Source organism: Lynx rufus, unplaced genomic scaffold (assembly GCF_022079265.1).
Source record: "Lynx rufus isolate CCGP_SWC_20201006 ecotype Redwood Valley unplaced genomic scaffold, mLynRuf1.p SCAF_3, whole genome shotgun sequence".
NCBI classification, from domain to species: domain Eukaryota; kingdom Metazoa; phylum Chordata; class Mammalia; order Carnivora; family Felidae; genus Lynx; species Lynx rufus.
Window position 1 is genome coordinate 175,680,651 of NW_025814845.1, and position 17,188 is coordinate 175,697,838.

Here is a 17,188-nt window from a genome sequence, read left to right on the forward strand (position 1 = left end):
AGCAAAGAACAAACTTGGTGATTCAGACTTCCCTTCCCCTCTCTTTACTAAAGAACCAGTAGATAACCTAAAGTTCTCAAACTAGAGCTTGTACCAAAATCACCTGACGGGCTTATGGTCAAACACAGATTGCTGGGCCCCACCCCCCAAATTTCTCATTCAGTAATTCTAGGATGAAGCCTGAAGATACGCACTTCTAACAAGTTCCAAGTGATGTCAGTGTAGTTGATCTAAGGATAACTAACTAATCTAACCTAAAGAATAAAATAAAGAACAATGCAAATGATCGGACAAGCCCCAGAAGAGCTGAGCTGGTAATATTTAAAGTCAAAGCAATAAACATGCTCGTTATTAATAAAATACAATTTAGTGTTTTCTTTGTATCAAGTGTTTTCAAATAAATTTATTCCATACACAACCCCAGAGGTAGGTATCATCACCTCCACTCTCTCAATGAGAAAATGTAGGAAACTGAGGCTTAGAAAGGCAAAGTAACTTCCCCAAGTTTACAGCTAGTAAGTGGCAGAATTAGGAACTAATGCAGATATTCTCGATTCCAAGATTCGTGTAACTGGGCTGTAGAGCCGCTGCTGCAGTCTTACATTGTAGCCACAAACCTGCTGCTAGTGACACCTCTTCCTCTGTCTGGCATAAAAACGGTTGAAAAGAGCACGGTGCCTCTATGGTCATCAACAAGCCTCCCGCTCCAAGGCTCCCCTAACCTGCTCCCTAAGCAAATGGGTACACACATCTATTTAGCCTCTGCCTAGCAGCCAGCACAAGTCCCTCACTGACATCTGCTCAAACAGCATGTTGGAGGGTATTGAACGCAGGCAGGTGGAAGGACAGTTCTGCTTGGAAAATACCGGGCATAACAGCAGGTATCTGTCCAAAGAAGGTTTTTGTTCTAGGTCAACTTATATCTTTTGCATCATACCCTGCTCCGGTTTCCCCAGCCTTATGAATGAGTAATATAAGACAGGGACACTGACACCCTGTGTAGCAAAGCTGGGGCACAGTAGGAAAAGACGGTACTCTGCAGAAATTCCGACAGGAAATTCACTAACACTAAGCTGGTTACTTTAATTATGGAACCTTGTTGATCCTAAATAATTACCGAATATTCCCTTTATTCCACCACTCAGTGACACCTTGTTTTGTTTAATAATAAAAACTTCACGCCACAGGTCTAGTGACTTTTTAAAGTTTCAAAATGTAATTCCTCTGGATGAGACAAACTAGGAAAACACTGGCTGCTGGCCTCCTCCCACCTTAGGGCTGTGCCAGAGTCAATGAAATTAGTGAACAGCACAGAAAGAAGATCCCAAAAGAGGAGGCTATAAGCTTTTCTACCAGTTACCAACTGAAAAGGAGCAGGCTACTGATAACTTTTTCTTACAGTCACAATTATTTCAATTAAAAAACTAAAATCATAACTGTGCTTTTTATTCAGTTAAAAAAGCAAAAGCATTCATTAAGCAATGGTATTCTTTGCAATATTATGTGAACAGTACTGACAGTCCACTACTACCCCTCATAACGCAAAGCTATTTAAATCTAGGTTTTTGATCTGCGGGTAGATTTAGAAAAATAGATATCCAACAAAAATCCCTACTGTTTATGCAGCTTCACTGTCTGCATACATCCTCAGAGTAAGGACTCTGAGTAATGACTCATTCCATATAGTAATGACTAATTAAAAAGACTTTCGACACTTCTCCTTCTACGAAAATGGAGATGTGTGCTTTTCCTTATTCTTGCTAAGTACACCTAAAAAACCTGGACCTTATATGTGAGATAAACAGATGAAGACTCCCAGAGGTGGACAGAAAAGGCAGCCTGGTTAGGGATCTCAATTCCCAAGGAACGGCATGTTGGTGAGTTTTCAAGTTCTTTTTGCTCCATACACAGACTTAAAAGCTGAAGAAGCTGGCAATCTAGAAATGCCAATGGGTGCAGACAAGAGAAAGCCTGCTCCCTCTAGACAAAGGAGCAGTAAAGGGACAGCCTAGCAAGACAGAAAACCTTTAGACAATCACCAGCCTATTCCAGCCAAATATGACAAAAAAACAGAAACAAAAACAAAGCTCAAAACAAAAACAAAAACAAAACAAAACAAAAGAGAAGAATTATATAGTTCCACCCACACTCATGAAGCAAAGGCCTAGTGATGAGCCTAGATTTACAACCTCACTGGGAGCCAGGACTTTCATATCTGCTAGGTTGTAATTAGCCCCTCCTCACCACAATGTTAGTGGAGACCACGAGTGCCACACACTTTCACTACAATCCAATGGTAATGAGGCTGCCCTCTCCCACCTCTTGCCCTGTGCTATCAGTGGAAGTTCTGTGAAGAAAATCAGCAAGGATACAGAAAAACTCAACACCATCAACTAACAGGACCTAACAAACGTTTATAGAATACTCCATCCAATAAAAGCCGAAACACATTCTTACCCTGTGCCCATGGAACATACCAAAATAGGCCACATTCTGGGATATAAAACAAAAACTTTAAAAAGAAAAAAAAAAAAGAAAGAAAGAAAAAATAAGGAGTATTGCCCAACCACAATGGAATCAAACTCTAGTTTCTAAAGTAATATCAGCGAGGTAACAGAAAAGTCTCCAAATATTTAGCATCTAAACAACATACTTCTAAATAATCAATGGGTTACCAGTTATCAAAAATGAAACAGGAAAGAACATTACAGATCCTGCAAACACCAAAAGCCCAATGAGAGAAGACTATAAACGATTCTACACACAGAAATTTGACAACTTAGGTGACATTGAGCAATTCCTTGAAAGACATAAACTACCGAAATTCACACAAGGAGAAATATATAACCTGGTTAGCTCTGTATCTATTAAAGAAACTGAATCAATAATAATCTTCCAAACAAGAAAGCCCTAGGCCCAAATGGTTTCACTGGTGAACTCGACCAAAAGAAATAATCTCTTCCAGAAAATAAAAGAACTCAACATTTCCTACAGGATACTTCCTAACTCATTCTATGAAGCCAGCATTACCCCAACACCAAAACAGATAAACATATTAGAAACAGGAAAACTACAGAAAAACATCTGCTAAGATGGAAATGTTCTGCATCTGACTATATCAATGTCAATATCCTGATTATGATACCATACTACAGTTTTTGTAAGAGGTTACCCCTAGGGGAAAATAACACACTAGGTACAGGGGGCCTCTGTATTACTTCTTAATGATTGCATGAAAATGTACAATTATGTCAAAATAAAAGTGTCATAAAAACTTCAAAAAAAAAAAAAAATAGAGCTATTAACCCTTACAATACCAAAGCATTAATGCATTCTAATGTCATGTGCTATTTTAAGAAAGTAAATGTTAATAGCAATTACTTTATTGTAAGAAATTTTAAAAGAACCATTTAAAATAGCTGTAATTTGGGGCACCTGGATGGCTCAGTCGGTTGAGCATCTGACTCTCGGTTTTGGCTCAGGTCATGATCTCATTGTTCGTGAGTTCGAGCCCCACATCATGCTCAGCACTGCTGGTGTGGAGCCTGCTTGGGATTCATTCTCTCTCTCTCTCTCTCTCTCTCTCTCTCTCTCTCTCTCTCTCTCTCTCTCTCTCTCTCTCTCTCCCCCTCTCTCTCTGCCCCTCCCTTGCTCTCTCTCTCTCAAAAATAAAAAGTAAATAAATAAATAAATAAACTTAAAAAAAATAAAAGTAGCCATAAATTGGTTGTAGTTGAAGCTGTAATCCAAAATGCAATGAAGATGCTGTGTGAAAGTTACAGTTACACACCAGTTACAGTTACAGTTCACTGGGGAAAATGACAGGTGCTCTCAAGGTACACACTAACAAGTTATTATGCTTCACAAAGATGTCATTTTTGGTGCATTGAAAGATCATGCTGGTTTTAATGATGTAGGCTTGCTAGGTTTAATTACATCCAAAGGTAGATGGGAAGAGTCTGAAATACTGGAGGGCTGGGTTATCTAAACAGAAACATAGTTTCTATTCCCTCTTACTCCTAAACATAGATAACTGCCTGTAACTCATGAAAGGCTTACATTACATACATTATTTGAGGTGCCTCTTATTTATGAACAGCTCAAACATTTTGAAATTACACCGTCCCTTATACTTTCAAAATATTGTGTTTTTTTTAATGTGTCCACTGAATGTTATTCAAACCTACTGGCTAGATAGCAAAGACTTAAAAATAGCATTTATAAAGTTAGGTTAATAACTTAAATTACCCAATTAATTCATTTTATAACAATATGATGATGAGTCTTGCAGGTAATATCAATCAGGTGAATTTTCTTTTTTGAAAGCACTAATCTTTAAGAAAGCAGAGAAACACGTTAATACCTTGGATTTAAGCCCTGAATTCATGAGTTAGTCCAATTTTTCAAATATGTTTATACCACATCCTTCTAAATGAACGAGTAGGTAAAAAAATCTGATTCTGCATAAGAGCACTGATTCTTCAGAAGCCAAACTGTTTGAGTTCAAATCCCAGTAATTTCCCTTTATAACTGTGTGAACTCATAAATGTGACCTGACCATTCTGATATCTGTAAAGATGGGTACAATCATATCTGTTTCCCAGTGTTCAATGCCCTTAGAATAGTGCTTGGCTGACAGAAGCACTCAGGAGTTGTCTATTATTATTACCATCATCATCATCATCATCATCACTAGATTCAGTAAGGTTTTGACTTGTTTATTTAAGGTGCAATATTTTAAAATTTAAATCAATATGACCTATGTCAGCTAAGGGCTTTTTAGAAAGGTACTAGCTCTATAATCCTCTCCTAAATTATTTTCATACATTTAAAGTTTCAAAAAAAGGTGTTTCAATCACTTTTAGTAACAAAATCTTACACTTTCCTACTCATGTCCAAAATTATAGACACATCAAAGCATTAATAAAATTTTCTTAAGAATTATGTGGTTAAGGGATTAACATTTTCAACATATCTTTAAAAGGAGTGTTCACACTGATTTATTTCAGCAATAACCCATTTTAACTTTCTTACTCTTACACTAAAGGGAATTTTTTTTAAAGACCAGGAATTCATCTTAACATAACAATAATTTTCCCTAATAAAAATGAGGCAGATAAACATACAGCTACTCTTTAAAAGTAAGCTATTTCCTCTTATGGTTTCTTTTCAGGGGAGGGGGGGTGGCATATTATACTATTAGGCTTCTTATTAACTGATAAAAATAATTCCTAAAGTTCAAAGTAAGTGTCTAGGAAATCAGTCCTCAATCACATAGGTTATTAAAAAGGTATTACACCTGATATGCAATATGCCACCTCGTAGTATTAGTGTGCAAAACAGCACAGTAATGGAGCCATGCCAAAACACAACAACAACAACAACAACAACAACAAAAGACCAAAACAACAGAAAACCACAAAAAAAACAGTAAAAATCAGGCCCTGGTTTCACATCTAGAAGTTTGATGTGACAGCTGCAGGCACTTTGATCTTTCCAGAACTGGCATGTTCTCGATCAAAGGAGCTACCCGAGAAATCTGTTGATGAAAGGGTCAGTACACACGTCACCCGTCACACCAATTTAAAAATTATTTTAAATGTACTCTTAAAAGAGTATGTACATGACTATAAGCAATCCAAAACCATTTTTGGGAAGTACAAAATTTAATAAGACTATTACAATATGGCACGAGATATCAAGTAATTAATGGTTAACGAGTATTTGTAGGACCTGGAAGATACGCTGCCCTCAGTCACCAGTAATCAGACGCTTGAAGTATTTGTTTATTTAATCATTTCATGTATTTATGTTAAGTCCTGGGCACAGCGAAGTGAGCAAGACACACAACAGTCCAAATCCTTATAGAGATTTTGTTGTATTGGGGCAAATAAACAAGGGAAAAAAAATGCCATTTCAGATATCAATAAATCCTTGAAGAAAATAAAGAAAGCTAACAGGACTGAGGACAAAAAGACATCTCTGAGGAGTAAGCACTTAAGTGGAGATTTGACTTGAACCACGTGAAGTTCTGGGGCAGTGTTCCAGGTTCAGTAACTAGCATGTGTTGGTCCAGACACAGACAAGGCCTTCGTCTGTCTGTTGGAGAACAGCAAGCACCCAGCTGTGGTTGAAGCAAAGAGATCAAGGCAGAACACAGTGGAAGACAGATGAGAGATAAGCAAGGCAGGGGCCCATCGTGGTATGCTATGGCCAAAGAGTTTGGGCTTTAGTTAAGGGTAATAAGAATATATTAAGGGATTTTCTAATCATAGGGCTGATCTATGCCTTAGAAAGACCACTCCAGCTACAGTGAAAACTGAATGAAAAATTAGTGGAGGCAGTGACTCGTTACAAGGTCACTGCCGTCACAAACAAAAGAAAGATGGTCAAGGCGTGTACTAAGGCTGAAGCGGTGAAGCTGGTAGGACATGGCTGGGTTGGAGATTTGAAAGTACTGTAGACCTGAGTTACTGACAGTGTGGATGCAAAGTATGAGAAAAAGCAAGGAATCTTAAATTTTGGCTTGAGCAAACCTATCTGGGTAGGGTCCAGTTCCCTAAAGTCCTCACCAATCATGCTGAAGAAGATTTTGGTTTCTTCTAAAAAGCAGTAGGGAGCAATGGAGTAGAAAAAAAAAGAAGTAGGACTCCAGATATATTTTGTTGAGGAACATGCCACACTCAGCAAGCACATGCCAGACCCCTCAACGTTGCCTCTAGCCTGAGCCAAGGCTGAGTCCTTCTGGAAAGACTGGGAGCCAGCCCATCAATCACCAATTGGGATTCCCTCAGAAGTGCAATGAATCCAAGTTAAAGCTTATGCTTGAGACACCTTGGTGCAAACGCATCCTTCTTCTCTACTTCCTTACCCCTGCTAGAAAACCGCTGGGACCAATTAACTGGGCATCCTTGTGGCCATCTAAACTCATCTTTGGTTCTGCCAATGATAAACAATCCTTTGGTTGGGTATCCTTTCCCAAACTCTCAGCTTCAATCTGCTGTTACGGCTTCTCCTGACTCAACTTCCCACTGTGCCCTACAAAACCTCCTTTACAGGATTAGCAAACACCCCTACATCCTTGCCCTCTGTAAGGAACATTTCCTGTGTCAACCAACTTTAATTTAAATGTGGCTCTCCCCATATAACACCGCATGCAGTGCAGACCCTTAAGAGGGAAGCTCCTCGTTCTCCAAATCCCCACATACTTCAGTCAGGAATGGAGAGAGAGAACATGTTTGTGGATGCTAAGGCTGAACGTGATAAAGAAGCACATTTCCAATGGAACTGATAAAATGACTCTACATTTACAAGTAAGAATAAAGAATGAAAACAACCTACCTAAACGGGGGATTTAGCTCAAAAATTAAATATATCCATAGAAGGATATTATAAAGTCATTATAAATTCATGTTGCAGAAGAAAACTTAATGCATCCTGGGAGCGTCCATGTAATTCCATTTTTTAAAAAAGTACTATTAAGCAGCATGCAATGTATAAGATTGATTTGATTAAAGAGAAAGAAGAGTGTGGGATATGTGTGCTCAGAAAAAGGTTACAAATAAAATAGACCAAAATGGTCTCTCTAGGTGGTAGAATTAAGAATGATTTTTTCTTTCTTGTACTTTTTCTACTTTCCTTAATTTCCACAAGGAATGTATTTCTTTTAACTGGGGGGGGGGGGGGGGAGGGGAAGAAAAGGCCAAAGTAAAGGCACACCCACACTCCTCTTGAATAAAATTTACATAGGCCGTTTTAGGCTTTTTATATGCTTATTTCCTGAAAATAAAAACAAACAACCACCTCCAAGATCTTAGGTTAACTGCCCAGAACTTCAGAGTGGCTAACAAAAACCAACACCACCACCACCAACAAAAAACCCCTCAAGATTTCTTCTTTGGGTATCATTCACTTAGCGCTATAGGAGTTTGAGGAGTCTCTCCAATTAGTTATTCTAAAGGTATGCTGTTGTTTTCTATGGCTTCATAAAAATCCATGCATTCTTTATGCAGACGAGGATATTAAGTCATTTCTTCAATGTAGAATATTTAAAATATTCTATAAAAAGAGATATTCACTTTGCTAACTTCCTTTAAGGAATATACATAGACATCTGTATACAGTTTTGCCTAATGCATAAGTAGTAACATAAAAGATGTTAGAAAACCGTCTTCAGCAACTAAATTCCCAAAGAGGAAAAATACCAAGAACAGGAAGTTTACTCTTAAGCTAAGTACCAGTACTAAAACCCCACCTGGCATAAAAACAAAGAATGATACATCACCCAAAATAATCCCTAATAACTCTAAATTAAGGCATTCCTTTCAAAAGATTCTTTTTATCAGTGCTTTCTTGTTTTAATTTAGCTTTGGAAATACTATTGCCTCTATAATTCCATTCAAAAGGACTGCTTGGAAGGAAACCTGTATGGGTAGAAAAACATTTTGGAATCCATTTCCCTAAAGTGTTAATTCACTAAGATTATATAACATGAACGTGTAAATATCACTAGCTTATATTTTCCACAAAATTAACTACCAACACTAGAATGTTTACCTTTTAAACCTAAAAAGTGGTACATCATTTCCAGAAGGGTAACTATTCATGAAAAGAACAATTAATGAATTCAGTATTAGGACCAAGAAGAATTAGTATCTCCCTATCTAAGCAAAGTACAGCCCAAGAGGGTTTTCAAATCAAGCTTAACAGATACGGCATCTGTCTTCCAGGAATCTAGTCTCCATGAGTTATTATGCCAAAGCTCTTCTGCAAACGAACAGCAGCCAATATCATCCCCCCAGAAATTCATTTCAAGTTAGGACATAGCTTCGTGCTGTTAATAATTTGTATTTCAACTTTGTCTTTGGAAAAACTTGGAAGTGGATTTAAAAACACGATTGCATTAAATGAATCTCACAGATGGACAAGAAAGGCGTTGACGGTTGAAGACAAGGAAAGGTCAGAAGGAGGACACTCAGCCACAGAGACAGTCTTGGTCCGCGTTTGGAACACATCTCGATTCCCACGGACGCTGTTTCTCCTCCGGTCACAGCCCACTCCAAGGCTGCTACTACTACGGCCCTAGTGCTTTGTGAAAAGAGGGGATGGAAGGAGGCCTGAGGCTGTATCTTTTCATTGCATTAGTTAAAATTATATAATTATACTTAAAGTTCCTCTTATCTACACTGGTTTAAAATAGCTTTATTTCTCTAGTATATGTTATCTTGATTCGGCAACCAAATGACTTCACCAATTCGAATCACTTAATTAATGGTGAAAAGTCTTATCACTCAGATTGAGCAGAGATTTATCTCAATTTTAGCAATAGTGAGAAGTTGTGTATGTGGAGTAACTGAGCAAAATTCCACACATTTTCAAAGCTTCTACGTATAAACATTTTCCATGCACCTCAGGCTCTGTTAAAAATGCGCAGCATGTACTCTAAACTTAAAAGTGAACATAAGATTTATTTTCTTCAAACACGGGCAAATTTAAAAGGAAGGTAAAAGTCATTTACTTTCACACAACCTAAAACAATACTGTTAGCACTGCAGTGACAAAGAGGCTCCAAATTACAAAGGTCAGTTAAGTAAAAGAAGGCAAAGGCAGCAGAACTCAGATGCTAAGAATAAAAACAAAAATAGATCCAATGCAGTATTCTGAGAACGAAGATCAATGAGAACAGTTGCTCTGTATCTTCTCACTTATAGCATTATTTTCTATATTGTTATGAGACAACCTTTCTATGCCAGCATCTCCTCTTTGCTGGCTCTTGACATTTGCCTTGATAAAACCAATATGTAAGCCCCAAATGTTCATTATCTGAAAGAAAAAGGCAATACATTGCCTCATCTACAAAGTACTTAGCTATCATGGGCAAAGTGAGAAGACAGGATAAAAATATAAACAGAACGGCAAGGAAGGAGCAGCATCATATTTTATTTAACTATTGATCTGAGTAATAAGGCAGCAGGTTGTCTTTCCAATCAAAACTACTTTTATAAGTAATACAAATGCCCTTGCTTGCTCAGTGGTGAAGGTCTTCAAAAGAAATCAACGGAGAAGAGGAGGTTCAGGAAAATTATGCTCGAATCCATAAAAAAGGACTAACACATGAGTGAATACTTTATGCTATCATTTAATGCTGTGATTCTCAGAAATTCCAAGCAGAATAAACAATCTTACTGCTTATGCTTATGACAGCATAGAAATTAATGAGACAGTTAATATAGCAAATCAATAATAAAGTAGAGATAATGGCACGCATATTTGTTGAGCTTAACCAGCAGGAAAATAAAATTCAGCGCAGAAAGGTTTTATGTAAAGTCAAGCTAGGGGTCCCGTAGATAAAACAACGTGGTAGCTCTCTGTTTCCTTACCTGTGAGGACAGCTTTCGCTGAAGAGTCGGCCAGGTCCAGGGCTGATTTCCCATCAGTGTTCCGAATGTTTGGATCGGCTCCGTGCTGCAGCAGCACTGTGCAGGGAAAGCAGAAACAGTATCTTACCTCAGGGATACAGAGATTATTTACTGGTAAGTGTCGCCTCGGCATGGTGTAGGCATAAACATACATTGCACGGTTTTTTCTCTTTCAAGAAAAAAAAAGAAGAAAGAAAGACACAGAAAGGTGGGAAAAAAGCACTGCAGCAGAGGATCCTCTCTAGAGTAAAGCAAAGTTGGCAACTTGTGGTACAGTATTATCACATGACTTAGCATCATAAACATGCAACTAGAAAAATCTTGCGAGAAGCCAGTTTTGGTTTGCCTCCTTCAGGCAGCGGAATGGGAAGCTGTGTGCTCACTGCCTCACACTGGGAAATACGCTAACCGGGAACCTCCCTATCTTTACTACCACTGTGGCTGCTTGTTGCTGCTGCTTTACTGCTGAATTTCCTAACGCTTCCTCTCCTCAGAAGAGTTGTAATACCGTGCAAGCCTTTTAGTGGCTCGCTGCTTGCACAGGAAACTCACCAGAACATGCTGGCTTGCTTCCAGGAAGTTTAACGGACATAGGAATGCATGCAACCCTGCTCCCCTGCAGTCAGGCTGCAAAAAAGAACTGCCCTCTGCAATAATTCTTTCCATAAAAAATGTTTAGAAGCAGAATATCACTATGATACATGCCGAGGAATGAATGCTGCACATGCTGTATTAGGTAGAAAGTGGCTACGGAGAATTCTTAGACATGGAGGCTCCCAAAGGAGAGAAGTACTGTTTGAGTCAAATCCAGATGTAACGATTTATTAATCCAAAACGCTTCCCCGCCATACCTGGTATGTGAGCACATGGGCGTGTAGGGATGGCGGGCGTTGCTGTAATACCACCCAACGGACGGTTAGGCTACTAAATACAGTAACAACTAGTCCAAACAAGCAGGGTTCAATTACAAGTTCTTCTAACAGTTCAAATAGTTAAGATTTTGTGTCCTGCTGAGAACAGTAGCTGTTACCATTTACCACTATATTACAACATAAATTTAAAACAAAGCAGAAATGTCATATTCAAATATGTGGTTAAAGAGATGTTATATAATGTCTAAAAACGTCAGAGCCACTGCTGTTGGTGAGTCCCGAATTTTCATTCATTGGCACTTCCAAGCTAAAGTCCATACATTCCTTGGGAATATATGGAAGGCAATCCTCCTGTATTACTAAGTAACAGGTCCTGCTGTTTATAAAGCTCTTCCCCCTCCTTTAATCGATAAGCCATCTAGTCAATGGCTTCGCTATAAAGTACAAAGGAATAGCCTTATCTGGAATTAGGACGCAGCTGCCGGAACAGTGTTCATCAGCACCTCTTGCATTAAATCTTGGCCACTCTCAGATGTGGGATAGTAAAAACTAGCCAGGGCTGAGAAGATGGGAGCGAGATTTTGCCAGGACTTTCCATATTATTTCATCTCTGAATGAAAGCAATCATAATTATTTTCCAGATGTTTACACACTGACTCAAGAGTAAACAGAATAAAAGAACAAGTACCACAATCTCAAACCGTGGTTACTCTTTCATCACGATGAATAAGCTTTCATGGCAACAGTTTTGTTTTTGTTTTTGTTTTTGTTTTAATTCCAAGAAGAAATCCCAACATTGAGGTCTGGCTTATAAAGGGTCTTTATCATGAAGCAGACTCATGTATCAAATGTAAAGCTGACAGCTATGGCTCTATCTTTATTTAGTAGCTGAGTGATCACATGCAAAGGGTAGGAAAACAAAGAAGTAACAGCCCCATGAAAAGCAGAGTTTTTTTACTGCATACTTTGAGAACTTCAGACCTGCTTTAGATAAGTAAAGCAGTATGTTCATTTAACAAGGCTTGACAATTATATGATGGGAGCTTTTATTTTGCAGTTTATGAGGTAGAGGAAAAAACCTGAAAGCCTTATTGTTTCTCCAAAAGTCACCTAAAATCTCGATCTTTTTTGTTGTAACTAGTACTTTACCTATTATATTTCTGCTATTTTACAATAGAAATCTGCCATTAAGTTTGGCTGCAGTTTTGCTTTATTTTAGGTGACTTTTAAAGAAGCAATCTTGTTACTAAAAATATCTGTTTTCTAAAGATTCTGAGTCCTATGTATTTCTTTCATTAGACCTGAACGCACAGAAACAGTGCAAACTAAAGTAGCAACAGGGAAGAAGAAGTTGAATTTTCTGAAGCAGATGGTGACTACAAAATCTACATTAGAAAATATTCAATCATTTTTAATTAACTGGAGAGCAGTTAACTAAAAACCAAAACTCAGTAGAATTAAGAGTTTTAGTGGGGGCGCCTGGGTGGCTCAGTCGGTTAAGTGTCCGACTTTGGCTCAGGTCACGATCTCCTGGTTTGTGGATTCGAGCCCTTTATCAGGCTCTGTGCGGACAGCTCACAGCCTAGAGCCTGCTTTGGATTCTGTGCCTCCGTCTCTCTCTGCTCCTCCCCTGCTTGTGCTCTCTCTCTCTCTCTCAAAAATAAATAAACATAAAAATTTAAAAAGAAGAGAGATTTAATTTAGGGGCAATAAAGGCATCTATAACTAGAAGTAAGCTAACAATTCTCTAACTTGTGTAAAAGGGCAGTGCTGGGAAGTTTACAGAACCGTGGCAGGCAAAGCACTAAGCACGGAGCCTGTGCTACACAGCAGCTAACGACAGTATTTAAAGCACGTTTGTAGATGGAGACCTTGTTTGTGCTCTCAACTCTACCACTAACTACTAATTCAATGCTCTGTCCTAGAGCCAGCTCTTTAAATCTTTATTTTTTCTGCAAAGGGTCTGATAGTAAATATATCAGGCTCTGTAGACCATATGGTCTCTGTCTCAACTACTCATCCCTGCCTCAACCTCATCCTTACAGGGGAAAAGTAGCTCCAGACAATACTTAAAAGAATGTGTGTGGCTGTGCTTCAATAAAATTTTAGTTAAGGACGGTGAAATATTAATTTTATATAGTTTTCATGTGTCACAAAATACTAGTACTGTGATTTTTTTAAAAATCACTGAAAAATGTAAAAGCAATTCTTAGCTCACATACAAAACGCAAGGGGTGAGCTGTATTTGGCCCGTATATGACAGTCGGCCAACGCCGACCTTGACAGTGATATACCAAATATGGTCTATGGACTATGCTAGTCCCAAAACTCTTTGTAATCCATCTACATTGAAATAAGCACAGAAATTAAGAGGAAGCATCTAGAATTGTGTATGTTATTTTAAAATTATTTACTGGTATTTCATTTTTATTGTACTTTACAAAATTATTGGCCTGCCATACCCTGGGGAGGAAGAAAAACCTAGTCCTCTACCTCATATGGTTTGAGAATCAAAAAAATTCTCTGGGCCAGACTTCCCAAGTCTATAAAGTGGAGGAGCTGGACTAGGCAGATGATGTCTAGATGTCTAAGGCAGAAACTCAATTAAAAAGAAAAAAAAAGTTATTTCGAGTAGAACCTTTTCCTTCCCACCCTCTAAATCAAAATAAAAAAAAAAAAAGTTTTTCATTCACCCTAACACTTTAGCTAACAAAAACAAAACTCAAAGTAGAACCCATAATCAATGGAAGTTGTGGGGTACACACTAAAGCGTCCCAACCGACTCCCAAGCAATTCCTCCGATTGAAATTCTGTTTCACACTATTCTCTATGGGGAGTTGTTTCTCTGTTTTCCAACGCCAGACAAACAGCACATACATCAGGCAAAGGTAAAACAATGGCTTTCAAGAATGACAGTCTACACTTGAACTGGTGACATGTGGAATTCTCAATTCTGCTTCAAATTTTGCGTTCAAACTTCTGAGCTACCGAATAGTTACAAAATGTGACCTGCAATGCATACTACAATTAGAAATTCCTCTCTCTCTACCCCTCCTCTGCACTTGCACACATTCGCTCACATGCTCTCTCTCTCTCTCTCTCAAAATAAATAAGTAGTGGGGCACGTGGGAGGCTCAGTCTGTTAAATGTCGGACTTTGGCTCAGGTCATGATCTCAGGGTTTGTGAGTTCAAGCCCCACATTGGGCTCTGTGTTGACAGCTTGGAGCCTGCTTAGGATTCTGTGTCTCCTTGTCTGACCCTCCCCCACTTGCGCTCGCGCTCTCTCTCTCTCTCTCAAAAATCAACATCAAAATAAATAAACTTAAAAAAAAGAAATTCATCTTGTAACATCAACATACACTGACAACACACTCATATAAAACAGTCTCCTTCAAAAGTAGCACAACGTCTGAAGCAAAGTTCCCAAAATATACAAACAATATAGAAAGTAAGGTTTGAAAGAAAAACAAGGAAACTAAAATCTGAGTAACGATTCAGTACATAAATTCAAGACTACTGTGGCCATTCAAAAATCTCCTTGTACTATCTTTAACCAATTAGGTCATCATCAAATCTCGAATCCCAAATGACTTGTCTATATCCAATTGTTCGACTGATGCATTTCAAATCCATTTATGTCCTTCTGAGTTTAGGAGGATGGAGAAAATCTAGCAGCAGGCATAACAACAGATAGTTAAAACCAAGGTAGGATTACAATATTCAAACTGTCATTCTCAAAAGAGCTTATGCCAAGAAGGACACGTGATTTTCCTATTTCTGGTGCAAGCATTCAGCTATAGTGAGCCAGATTCAAAAGCACGCCTTTACCTTGTGACCAATACAGTAGAAATTGAAACTGTTTCATTTCTCAAAACTATTGAATTTAAGCATGTCTATCATTTTAATTCTTCCGAATAAAAAGAAAGTATTTTTACATGTATGCAAAGCCTCATCCTATCAAATTCCTAGAAAAATACCAAGTGCTAGTATGGTAGATTGTATTTAATTATAGGTATTAGTAACTTATTTAAGAAGATAAAAGAAATAAAAACCATACAAATATCCAAGCTAAAAACATAGCAAGACTTTTAGGTAAGTTGTCAAAAAGTGTTTAATATAGTTTTCACTATAAAATGTAGAAATCCTCTATTAAAATATTGTAAATTCTTTGTTATGTGAATTTTAGAGCTACATTAAAGGTCTAAAACTGTTCCTCACAATGAACACTCAATTTTATTTATTTGTTTATTTATTTTTGAGAGACAGAGAGAGAGAAAGAGAGAGAGAGAGAGAACAAGTTGGACAGGAGCAGAGAGAAGAGGAGGGAGAGAATCCCAAGCTGAGTGTGGAGCCTGATGTGGGGCTCAATGTCATGAACCACAAGATCATGACCTGAGCCGAAATCAAGATCATGACCTAACCAACTGAGCCACCCAGGCCCCTGAATACTAATTTTAAAAGCAGTTATGTTTATGTTAAAATGTATTTCACAGTCATCTTATCTTTATGAGTATAGAGACAGTCATCTGACTGAGCTTCCAAAATTCAATCACAGAGAGGACTAAATTCATTAGATTTTTTAGCAAATAAAACCTAATCTTAGAGCAAATATCAAGTAGCCAAATTTTAACTAGCTACCATCTTCAATATATAGGACTCTCACCAACACACATGGCTTTTAAAAGACAGATTGCTTTTTCTTTTTTTTTTTAATGTGTATTTATTTATTTTGAGAGAGACAGAGCATGTGCAGGGGAGGAGGGGCAGAGAGAGAGGATGAGAGAGAATCCCAAGCAGGCTTTGTCAAGACCCTTAGATCATGACCTGAGCTGAAATCAAGAGTCGGACACTCAACCGACAGAGCCACCCAAGCACCCCAACAAATTATTTTTTCTAAGTGATATACATGGCATATCCTGAGGTTAATATCTATTCAGATTGCCTTTTTCCACAGGAACATGTACAATATTATAATTGTATTATAAGATGTAATGGCATGGTATTATAAATCCTGTATATATTTATATATTGTACACATTTTTTGAAAAGCCATTTATCTTTTCATTCAGGATACACTTTACTTACTATGGCATAAAGGTAAACTACCATATTTTATTTTAAAAAATCATCAAGAGTTGATTTATCACTAACAGTAGACATGAAAATTCAAGTAACCAGTGTTATCCTACATAGTAGTATGGCTTACTGAATCTGAAATAGAATTTAGTATATGTGCTGCCGAAGTGAGCACTGAGTTAGAATTTGAATGACAATTTTCTCTTTTCAATACTGGCTGACCATTTATTTGGACCAATCCTTAGGCTGTGAATAATGAACAGAACTAGATTTAAAACAAAAACATAACTTCATCTAAGAGCTAATGACAAAGAATTACTAGCCCAAAACTAAGGCACAAATGGGAATCCAGAGGACAAACATATATGGAAACTGCCTTTGTTCCGAAAGCACTTACTAATCCAGAAAAATATAAGTTGCCCTTTCAATGTCTCATAGGACACAGGAACAGCAATCATTTCTGCCCCCCCCCCCAACAAAGTAAGGATTCTAACAAAGACTGTCCCCATACAAAAAGGGCTATATCCTCAGGATGAGGATAAAGTGACCTGAACTCACCCTAGCACAGAATCATCCCTCTGGTTGGAAACTTTGGGTGTCCAAACTATGTGAAGCCTTGAGTTTAATTTGAAGGTGGTCCCAGACTGGCAGTAATGTCAGGACATCTGGCAAACATATATGCCCATCCTCTCAGGGGAAAGTACTTTCATCAAAGGGCAAAAAGTTAGTCCTTACAGATAAATTTAGAGTAAAAGGCCCACCACATAGCCAAGATAACCAAGTACAGAGGTAATCCAAAATGCAGAAGCAACAATGAATAT

General features: G+C 38.0%; 1 protein-coding gene across 1 annotated transcript in view; it reads right to left on the bottom strand.

The window, feature by feature from the left end:
* Positions 1–17,188, bottom strand: part of TNKS (tankyrase) — a 210,691-nt gene that overhangs the window by 137,759 nt on the left and 55,744 nt on the right. Inside the window, exon 3 of the mRNA XM_047092410.1 lies at positions 10,380–10,475. Within this exon, the coding sequence (XP_046948366.1) occupies positions 10,380–10,475 (96 nt within the window). The remainder of the gene's footprint in view (positions 1–10,379; positions 10,476–17,188) is intronic.